General features: G+C 47.3%; 1 protein-coding gene across 1 annotated transcript; it reads left to right on the plus strand.

Moving 5' to 3' along the window:
- The first annotated feature begins 301 nt into the window (after nt 1-301).
- LOC123444607 (translation initiation factor IF-2-like) lies at nt 302-4679 on the plus strand. The gene is made up of 4 exons (XM_045121391.1): nt 302-764; nt 1548-1671; nt 2017-3327; nt 3938-4679. The coding sequence occupies exons 1-4, from the start codon at nt 718-720 to the stop codon at nt 4370-4372; spliced, it is 1917 nt and encodes a 638-aa protein (XP_044977326.1). The 5' UTR covers nt 302-717; the 3' UTR covers nt 4373-4679.
- Nucleotides 4680-11514: the final 6835 nt, after the last annotated feature.

Consider the following 11514-nt stretch of genomic DNA (forward strand, 5'->3'; position numbering starts at 1 on the left):
AGAGGGAGTATATATCTAGTTCTCTCTAAATACAAGTATTTGCATACAAAGGAAACATATAAATACCTATATATGTGTCTGTTTTCTGTTTTTTTTGGAAGGAAACGTAAAAATCCTGAGTTTTGAATTTTTCAAAAATCAGGTGATCCATTAGCAAATTCCGCCGTTAATTACTGGCCCGCGGGTGCGATCCGTCGTTGACAGCCCGCCGCAGAGCCCCAGACCGGGCCCCAACGTAGCATCGGAGGCTGGAGGATGGCGAAACCTTTACGGCTAAACAAAACAAAAGCTTTCCCAGCGCAGAGCCCCACACCAGCCAGACGCAGCAGCAGCAGCAGCAGCAGCAGAGAGCTCACCTCACGCTCACGCTCACGCACTCCCCTCCCTCCGCCCCCCCACCATCTCCTCCCCGCGATCCCGCACAGCTCATCTCATCGCATCGCACATCCTCTCGAGGGGGAAAAGCGACAGAGCCGCACCCACGCCACACAAGAGGAGCCACCACTCGGCCAGCAGCGTCTGGCGAGGAGGAGAGAGGGCCGGCATTGGCTCCAGCCTCGCTCGCTCGCAGGGGGGGAAAAGCAAAGCCCAAGGCCTCCAACCGAAGCTTCCCGATCCAGATCCGACCCGGCGGGCCAGCCGGATCCCAGCGGCGCCGCGCGGGCCGTCGCCGGCGGTGCTGGTGCTCTGCTCAGCCCTTTTGCCGGGCGGTCTGAGATGGAGGACCTGCTGGACGCCGAGATCGGCAAGAACGACTACGACTGGTGAGCATCACTAGCACAAATCCTTCTCATTTATTTCCCCGGGTTTTTTTGGGCGAACCATCCGTCCGTCTGCGCGTGTGATCTTAAAAGCTGGAATTGAACGATTAATGCAGCATGCTTATGAATTCTGTCTAACATTTTTTTTTCTTCCCTGGCTTCAATTGGCTGTATTTTGGGTCGATTTGTACCTGACCTCCGTACTTTCTTGCCCGAGTAAGCTTGATGCGGGGATGCCATGTCTGCCCTGTTCCGCAAAGAGGGTAGTACGGAAAACACGGTAGATTTTCATTTGTAGGCTGTCTACTTCAGTAGTAGCTGTGGTGGATGCCAGTTTGGGGATCTCATTATTTGGCTTCAGTACATACATACTCAAATTTGTCTCGCATTTATAGAACGAAACAAATAAACACGGTGGGTGGAGCGGAGTGTATACCTTTATGCTCTGAATTCATTTTATTCTCTACATGGGAAAGAAAATCATAATGTTGGTGAGATAGGACTAAGACCTGCTTGTGTGAGGTGACCAGGTCAATTTGGAGGCATTAGCATGATATTCTGCAAATGAAGAAAATGTCATTTTAGTTTCTCCCACATAATCATATGCGCACAGTTCCGCCCCTTTACTAGTGAAGAATGAGCGTTGATTTCTTTTTCTTTTTCTTACTGCAATGAGCTGTTGACTTATTTAGTACTGTACTCCAGTACCTGTTTGTTTCCTCTTGTTAATAAATGTCAGAATGTGTTTCCAGTGTTATGTAACATGTTTTGTGATGCACTCCTCAGGCTTCTAACACCGCCTGGGACACCTCGCGTTCCAGCTCTGGAGGTTGCTCAGAAAATACCATCCTCAAATATATTACCTAAGCGCACTCTAACGAGATCTTCCTCCACTACAAGGGCATCAAGGGTATGTAAAATGTGCTATCTGTGTGGAAAATGATCATAATAAATATACCACTGCTTGAAGATGTTTGTTTGCAAACTGGTTCAGGAATTGTTATTTTGGGCAAACAATTTCAAGGTTTATTTGGCAGAAAGATAAATTCCAGGAACCATGTTCTGTACCATTGGAATTCGGTGATATGGTGACCGGCCTTACGTAATTTTCTGGACAATGAATAAGAACACTCTTTATCCAAGTTGCACACATATTTTAGATTAGAGAACATGACTGAATATGTCTGGACGCACTCTTATGAATTCTTTCAATTATTATCATAATTTCTAATGGCAATAAACATTTCACGTGCAGCTTTCAGTGTCTCAAACAGAGAATGGGCATTCTGCAGTTCCCACTAGACCAGCAAGAAGTAACTCTGTAACCCGCCCTTCTATTCAATCAACTCTCATGTCAAACAACAACAGGACATCAGTTCTCAACACAAGTATTTCGTCTGTCAGTTCAAGACCTACAACCCCAAGTAGGCGAAGCAGCACCATTGCTGCATCAAAACAATTGGTGCCAGCTTCACGACCAGTTCCAGCAAGGTCATCAACTCCTGTTAAAGCTCGTCCATCTACACCATCCAAAACTCGCCCGTCTACTCCTGTGAAAACTCATCAAGCAACATCCAACTCTACAACTGACGCAGCTGCTGGCAGGACCACATCAACCCAAAGTTCAAGGCCATCAACTCCAAATTCTCGGTCTCGAATCATGTCCAATTCATCTTCAGGTTCTATTCCTGCAATGAGCCGCCCAAGTCCATCCGTAGGTATAATTCCTGCAACGAGCCGCCCAGGCGTTTCCTCAAGTAATGGTCATGGAACAAGCCATTCCACCTCACTGTCTTCTGGTACAGTTCCTTCAGTGAGTCGCTCCAGCTCACGATCATCTACACCTACACGTCAGCCTGCAGTTCGTACATCAGTCCCAGCTATTGGCCGCTCGCCTTCTTTTGGACGGACTTCTAGTAGTAATAGCTTGACGACATCTATGAACCGGCCTGCAGCGAGTAATGGCCGAAGTTCAGCACCGTCATCGGCTCCATCATCTCGTCCAAGTTCCCCAGGTCCACGACCCCGAGCTCCAGTGCGCTCACATGACATTCCTTCATCGGCTTCAGTATCTCGTCCAAGTTCCCCAGGTCCACGACCCCGAGCTCCAGTTCGGCCACATGATACCCCTTCATCAGCTCCATCATCTCGTCCAAGCTCCCCAAGTCCACGACCCCGAGCTCCAGTGCGGCCACTTGATATCCCTGACTTCCCAAATGAAACTCCACCAAATTTAAGGACAAAACTACCCGAGCGACCACTATCTGCTGGTAGATCACGCCCGGGAATGGCTTCAGGAATAAGATCAAACCCACAAGCTGAACAGTTAGCTGCCTCAGCTCCTGCAAAAAAGCTCTCCGTGCCTGCTGCAAGTCGTAATAAGTTTTCCGATGCACCATCAAAGGCGCCTTCTCGCTCAAATGGACACCAAAATAGGCAGACTGAAAGGTCCGTTGTTGACAATCAAGCTACTAGAACTGCACGGACTGGTGCAGTTGCAGGCCCTGATAATGGATTTGGGAGGACAATTTCAAAGAATTCACTTGACATGGCAATCAAGCACATGGTATGTTTCTTCTTGTATTCACATCAGAATAAATAACATCCTGCGTCTTACTTTCTGTTGCATTACTGTTGTGTTATTGACTGAGTTCCTTAGAAAAACATTCTTCAAATTTTAGCATCCGTTTATTTATTTACGTTTTGCCTTTTAGCATTTAAGTTACAGTGGTGAAGGAGTCATGTCTATGTCTCTTTATGCAACATTACAATGCTAGCATATTTTCATTTTCAAGGTGGAAAAGCCATCACTGTAAATGAACTGGTCGTATGGTCCAGAATACAGACTAGAATTGAAAACTTGGACTATTTCACATCTGAGTAGCAAAGTCATCTTCTAGTGATGTAAAATTGAAAATAGACTTAAGCATCGCTGGGAAACTGCATTAAGCATGTGGTGACTACCAAAATCATGTACCAAAATTGCGGAGTTGGTAAACTACATTTCGCATTTGAACTCCAAAAATGTTCTTGTCTGGCTCCTTGTTAGATCTTACTTACTTCGGCTGGAGCTTAGGAGCCAGTGGAAAGAGGGGGATCAATCATCTAATCCATGCCATTGATTGTAATGTTCAGTTGTAGAAGCTAATTACACCAGCATTCTTGTGTCTTGATAGGACATCAGGCAAAACCTGGGTGGCATCCGTGGCGCATCCCTGTTTCCCCACAGCATCCGCTCGAGCCACGGCAAGGTCCGTCCGGTCCGAATGTCCGACCCCGGGCATCCCACCTCAAACGGTGATCACCGGCACTATGCCGACAACGGCAGCACCAACGGGCACTTCTTCTCGGGGGACTCGTACGGGGCCCTGTCGCGCAACGGGGGCAGCTCGACCGACTCGCCAGACCGGGGCAGCTTCGGGACCAAGGAGACCTCCCTGAGCGAGCTGGACATCTACGGGAGCTCGCGGTATGAGGCGATGCTGCTGCGGGGGGAGGACGTGAGGAACACGAGCTGGCTGCACGGCGGGTTCGACGACGACAAGCCCGACCAGAGCCCGCTGTTCGACCACCGGTTCGAGCCGCTCCCGGAGCCCTTCAGCCCCTTCTGACGGCCGCCGCCTGCTTCCTGTATGTAAAGTCTGTCCCCGGTGATCACATGTTTCCCACGTTCCTTCGTTTCGTGTTGCAAGATGTGTAGTATGTATACCCTTTGATCTGTTTCTGTTTTCTAGTAGTTGGTTCTGCGGGCCGAAATGGATAGAGCTCCGGGTTTGTGTCGCTTAATTTATTGTTGCCTAGACCCTAGAGGCCGGAGGGGCTGGTTTTCTTCACAGATTGTTGTTGTACTGGAAATCGAAAAAAGTACAGATAGATACCTGATGATAAGCAGTAAAGAGCATTTGTGAGTTGTTGTAATCATGTGTAGAATCAACGCCTTACAGGGATCAATGTTTGGTCACCTCACGCAGCTGCTGCGCCCGCGATCGACCACACAAGTTGGACGCGTAGGGATGGCTAGGAGTAGAAGTTCAGCAGGGGCCCCGTTCCACGACCTGGTTAAACAGAGCTGTAAACAATGCCATCCTGATAGCAGAAGACCGATACCAGTGGAGGCAAGAGAGAAGGATGGTTGGCGGTAGCAGCAGCGGGTGGCAGAGTGGTCATGCGCAGAGTGGCAAGTGGCCCACGAGGAGCCTGTCTGTCTGTGTGATCGACCACGCACGCGGTCCCGCGGCACCGGACGGCCCCGGCACGGCACGGCACGGCAAGGGCAGCGGGTGGCGTGCGTGCGTCCGCCCGCTGTAGCGTGGACGCCCCGGACCGGCCCGGACTGCCCTACAACACTGGTTTTCTGTCGCAAGTCGCAACGGGGACGAGTGAGACAAGCGTAGTCGCCCTCCGAGTGCAACCCACGCCCAACCGCTCTCGGTGTCAGTCAGGGAGCCTGACTGCTTCACGCACAATACTTGCGGACGGTGTGTGTGTGTGTGTGTGTGTGTGTGTGTGTGTGTGTGTGTGTGTGACTTTTCCCTTCCTTCCTTCCTTGGGTGCTTTCACCTTTTGATCTCCAGACATGGTGTCATTGCATCGATCGAGGTAACTAGGAGATCCATCTAGGACTAGGACTGCACGTGGAAAGTGACAATCAAAGACATGCGTCTGCGTAAGTGCAAGCCAAGCTGTTTTTTTAAGACTTTGCAAAATTCACCTTCTTAAGTTTCCCTTTTTTGTTAAACAAACCACACACTTAGAACATGTGTTAGATATTACTCTTGCGAATTTTCGTACAAAAATGATGATAGTTTAAGTTTAGGGCTTCTTTGGTTTATAGGATAGGAGAATCATAGAAAGTGAGATGACATGTATCTAGATTTTTATAGGAAAAAAGATGTCACTTTGTTCATAGGATAAACAAATTTTCGTTGGGTCTAGGCTAATTATTTTTTGGGATTTTTCTTTCTGTGCCCCTGGTTCGTTAGTTCTACTCATTCATCCCAACGCTCTTAACTTTTGCTCATTTTTCCCCACTCCCTTGCCCGAAACCCTCAGAACTAGTCACAGCGGACGTTGTCGTCGGGTCAATGGCTTGACCGTTAATTCTGACTAGCGGGGCCGCATAGGACGGAGTCCACATTTTGACCGTTACGTGGTAACCAGTGGGGCCGCGAAACTGACACTCACTATAACCTGAATCAGATCCAGTCGCTTCCGCGCCGCCCCCTCCGCCGCCATCGTGCCGCCTCTGCCATCGTCTTGCCGCCTCCGCCGCAGTCGTGCCGCCTCCGCCGCATCTACCCTCTCTCCCCATCTAGGATTAGGAAGCGATGTCGGGGGGCACCCCGTCCGGCTCATCGACCGTGGAGATGATTGGGTCAAATCAGAGGCTGATAATTCATGGATTCCACGTGGGTAAGCATCGTTTTCCTCTCAAATTGATTAGGAGATCCGTAAATTAGGTTGTATTTGACCACCATTGGCGTGAATCATCGCAATTTATCTGAAAATTTTAGGTCTAACTGCGCCCTTTATCTTATTTCAATCGAATAGGTTTGATCCTGCACTTGCTTTTCGGGTGGCGGTTAGAATGGAAACTAGCGAGCTGCGTGGAACTAAACCGTGTGTGATTTCTGGATTTTCTATCCTAAAGTGGTAGAAACCACCGTTTCGTTCAGAGATTTCCGCGAGGCACTCTGTTGTGAGTATCCGTGGAGCCCTGCCGATGTTGTGGAACTGAGATATTTCGACAGTACCGAGCAGAGATTTCTCCCATTAACTTGTGATGAACATCTGGGATTGCTATTTAGTTTGAATGCTGACAGCCGTTTCAGTAAAATCCATATCGGTGTGCTTCAGGCACGCAAACAACGTATCCCGAAGGGTGTTCAGACATCATCTGTCTCTGCTAATAGCGAGCGTCCTCGCACTCCTTGTAGGTCGAGACCAAGTAAACCTAGTGGTTCTAAAAGCTACAACATGTCGGCTGCCGCTAATTCTGCCACTTCTCCTCTCTCTTCTGCACCTGATGTAGAAGTAGATGCAGAGCCTGACGAGGAAGTGCCTCGACATGATGATGAGGATGAGATTCTATTCCCTGAACTGGTAGATAGAGTCACTCAACAGGCAGTGGAAGATGAATATGCAAAGGAGCCTAGCAGTCGTGCTAGATTTGATGACACTGATGATGAAGAGAGGGAAGAGAACATCGACTCCTTAGTTTTACAAGAATATGATGGTGAGGACATGCCAACAATTGAGTGGAACAGGGAGAATCCTGACCTTACTCGAGGAACCATATTCGAATCGATGGTGGACTGTCGTAATGCAGTGACTACATATTGCATTCTCACTGAAAACTCTTATGAGGTTGATAGGAGTGAGCCAGGAAGATTCACTGTTCATTGCCCTTATGATAAGTGTAGGTGGTGGTTGCATGCATCCACTATGCGAAAGAGCAAAGTGATTCAGGTATTACGACTGAATATTGTTATCAGATTATTTATCCATTATATATTCAGATCATGTGTACCGTTTCTTAATTGTATTTGACATCATTTTTCATTTTGTTTCATATAGAAAGCAACCCACACGGACACACTTGCCCACCTGGAGGGGGAAAGGACAAATCTAAGCTTGCAAAGACTAGGTGGGTGGCAGATGCAATCTTGGATTGGGTGAGGGAAACACCAACAATTGGTCCAACAACACTCCATGGGAAGCTATTTGAGAAGTACAAGATTAATGTACAATACATGAAGATTTTCTATGCTAAGGAAAGGGCTCTTTATAGGATTAATGGTCCATGGAACGAGAGTTTTCAGTTGCTTTACACCTTCAAAGCTGAAGTGGAGACGACTAGTCCAGGGAGTGTTGTAGAGATTGACAAGCATACAGTTAAGTACAAAATAAAAAGGAAGACAATGGAGAAGGAGTGCTTCAGGAGGGCTTTTGTTTGTTTCAAGGCTTGCTGGCAGGGGTTTCTGAATGGTTGTAGGCCCTATTTGGCTGTCGATTCGACTGCTTTGAATGGAAAATGAAGAGCCCAACTAGCAGCAGCTTCTGCAGTTGATGGACACAACCGATATTTCGAGTTGCATTTGGTGTGTTGGAGGTAGAGAGTGAGGAGAGTTGGGTCTGGTTTCTGCAGCAGTTGCGCAACATTATAGGTACACCCTCAGGTTTAGTTATACACACAGATGCTTGCAAGGGTTTAGAAACTGCAGTAGAAATTGTATTCCCTGGAGTGGAACATAACTAATGTATGCGACACCTAGCGCAGAATTTTAAAAAGAAATTCAAAGCCAAAGTTTATGATGAGAATCTATGGCCAGCATCATACACATGCAGCTTGAGGAAGCATGAGCACCATTTGAGAGTGTTGTATGCTCATAATCCTTTGGTGAAGGAGTACATGGATGAACATCATAGAAAGCTGTGGTCAAGAAGCAAATTCAATGAAATATGCAAACTAGACTATGTGACCAATAACCTCGTTGAGTGTTTCAATGCAAAGTTCAAGTCAGTGAAAGGGCTTTTGTTGTGGCAAGCATCTGATAAGATCAGGCAGATGATCATGGTAAAGATGGCTCTTCGTAAAAGAATTGCAGAAACACAATATGTTGGCCATCTTATGCTCCCATCTCTGATTAAGGCATTGCATGCCAAGGCAAGAGGACTAAGAATGAAATGCATTCGACCATCGACATACGAGGCTGAGGTGACATACACTGACACTAAAAATAGGGAATGGAGATATCCAGTGAACCTTGCAACCAATGAATGCAGATGTAGGCAATGGCAGATCCGCAGGAAGCCGTGCATACATGCCCTACATCTCATGACTGTTATTGGAGGTGAAGATGGTGAAGTTGATCAGTATTGCTGTGAATATTTCTCTGTTGCCAAATTTAGGGCTGCTTATGCTGAAAATGTGCCTGCACTCTTGGGAAAAGACCAATGGAACATAGTAGACCCAGGGTTCAAACTCCATTCTCATGTACTGACTAGACCACCAGTCGATCATGTGTATATAGGCATCACGCCAATAAGAAAATAGGCCGACTCCTGCCTACACTTACTACTATTACTCCATCCATCGACCGCTATCCAACATGCAGCTAGAGTATTAAGTAAAACAGAGTAATGTTTGGAGAACGATGACATGATGTAGACAAAGTAAGCTCAACCAATATGAATAAACCCCATCATTTTATCCTTAGTGGAAGCAACACATATACGCAACTTGTCCCCTTCTGTCACTGGGATATAGAAACTTGCCAGGTTGAACGCACTACAACACACCCCTCTCACTGAAGAAATACCAAACTACTTGGCCAAAGCAATTCAATAGATCTCACAGAATTACGAAGCTATGATGATCATGCAAATAAGAATCATAATAATGATGGGGAACGTAGTAATTTCAAAATTTTCCTACGTCACACAAGGATATATCTATGGAGAAACCAGCAACGAGCAAAGGAGTAGAGCGTCTTCATACCTTTGAAGATTGCTAAGCGGAAGCGTTGCTAGAACGCGGTTGATGGAGTCGTACTCGCAGCGATTCATATCGAGGTGGATTCTGATCTGTGCGCCGAGCAACGGCGCCTACACGTTCAACACACGTGTAGCCCAGTGACGTCTCCAACGCCTTGATCCAGCAAGGAGGGAGGAGAGGTTGAGGGAGAGCTCCGGCAGCATGACGGCGTGGTGACGGTTGAGCTACGTGGCACTCCGACAGGGCTTCACCAAGCACTACGAAGGACGTGGAGGAGGAGTAGGGCTGCGCCGAGAGAGAGGCAATTGTTGTGTCAAATCAGCCCCAAATCCTCCACTATTTATAGGAGGAGAGGGAGGAGGGTGCCCACCCTTAGGGTTTCCCACCCTAAGGGGTGCGGTAGCCCATCTAGGGCAAAGGGGCGGCGGCCAAGGGGGGGAGGGAGTGGTGCTCTAGGGTGGGCAAGCCCACCACGCCTAGGGTTAGCCCACCTCCCCTCTTCTTGCGCCTAGTGGTGGTGCACCAGCCCACATATGGGCTGGTTCCCATCCACCTTTTGGCCCATATACCCCTTCGGGGTTGGTGGCCCTTCCCAGTGGACCCCCGGAACCCTTCCGGTGGTCCCGGTACATTACCGGTGTCGCCCAAAACATTTCCGTCGATCAAATCCTCACTTCCTATATATGAATATTTACCTCCGGACCATTCCGGAACTCCTCGTGACGTCCGGGATCTCATCTGAGACTCGGAACAACCTTCGGTAACCACATACACTATTCCCATATAACCCTAGAGTCATCGAACCTTAAGTGTGTAGACCCTACGGGTTCTGGAAGCATGCAAACATGACCGAGACACCTCTCCGGTCAATAACCAACAACGGGGTCTAGATATCCATGTTGGTTCCCACATATTCCACGATGATCTCATCGGATGAACCACGATGTCGGGGATTCGTTCAGTCCCATATGCAATTCTTTTTGTCTACCGATATGATACTTGCCCGAGATTCGATCGTCGGTATCCCTATACCTTGTTCAATCTCATTACCGGCAAGTCTCTTTACTTGTTCCGTAACACATCATCCCGTGGCTAAATCCTTAGTCACACTGAGCTCAATATGATGATTGATTACCGAGTGGGCCCAGAGATACCTCTCCGTCACACGGAGTGACAAATCCTAGTCTCGATTCGTAAAACCCAGCAGATACTTCCGGAGATACGTGTAGTGTACCTTTATAGTCACCCAGTTACGTTGTGACGTTTGATACACCCAAAGCACTCCTACGGTATCCGGGAGTTGCACAATATCATGGTCTAAGGAAATGATACTTGACATTAGAAAAGCTTTAGCAGATGAACAACACGATCTAGTGCTATGCTTAGGATTGGGTCTTGTCCATCACATCATTCCCCAATGATGTGATCCCGTTATCAATGACATCCAATGTCCATGATCAGGAAACCATGATCATCTATTGATCAACGAGCTAGCCAACTAGAGGCTCACTAGGGACACATTGTGATCTATGTATTCACACATGTATTATGGTTTTCGATTAATACAATTATAGCATGAATAATAGACAATTATCATGAACTAGGAAATATAATAATAACCACTTTATTATTGCCTCTAGGGCATATTTCCAACAAATAATTTCACAGAAGACTCAAATATTTTCATGAATAATATGAACATAAACCCATAATTCATCGGATCCCAACGAACAGACCATACAAAAGAATTACATTAGATAGATCAAAGCGAAGATGCGATGATCATTGTATTTAAGATCAGGAGAGAGAGCGATAACCATCTAGATACAAACTATGGACCCGTAGGTCTATGGTGAACTACTCACACATCATCACGAGGGGAGAAATGTTGATGAAGAGGCCATCCGTGATCGATCTCCCCTCCGGCAAGGTGCCAGAATGGAGCTCCAGATGGGATTGCCGTGGAACAGAGACTTGTGGCGGCGGAAAAAGTATTTCTCTTTTATTTTTAGGACTTTTGGAATATATGTAAATTTATAGGCCGAAGAACGGAGCAAGAGGAGCCACCGGGGAGGGACAAGCCATCAGGGTGGAGCCACTAATAACCCACAAGTGTAGGGGATCGTTTGTAGCCTTTTTTGATAAGTAAGAGTGTCGAACCCAACGAGGAGCTAAAGGTAGAATTCATATTCTCTCAAGTTCTATCGACCACTGATACAACTCTACGCACGCAAACGCTTACTTTACCTAGAACAA

The sequence above is a fragment of the Hordeum vulgare genome, chromosome 1H (genome assembly GCF_904849725.1).
Source record: "Hordeum vulgare subsp. vulgare chromosome 1H, MorexV3_pseudomolecules_assembly, whole genome shotgun sequence".
In the NCBI taxonomy this organism is placed as follows: domain Eukaryota; kingdom Viridiplantae; phylum Streptophyta; class Magnoliopsida; order Poales; family Poaceae; genus Hordeum; species Hordeum vulgare.

Excerpts from the sequence above, each read along its gene's own strand:
- LOC123444607 (XM_045121391.1), top strand. The coding sequence starts at position 718 with ATGGAGGACCTGCTGGACGCCGAGATCGGCAAGAACGACTACGACTG. Across the intron at positions 1,672-2,016 it reads CCACTACAAGGGCATCAAGG|CTTTCAGTGTCTCAAACAGA; the intron begins GTATGTAAAATG and ends TTTCACGTGCAG. Across the intron at positions 3,328-3,937 it reads ACATGGCAATCAAGCACATG|GACATCAGGCAAAACCTGGG; the intron begins GTATGTTTCTTC and ends GTGTCTTGATAG.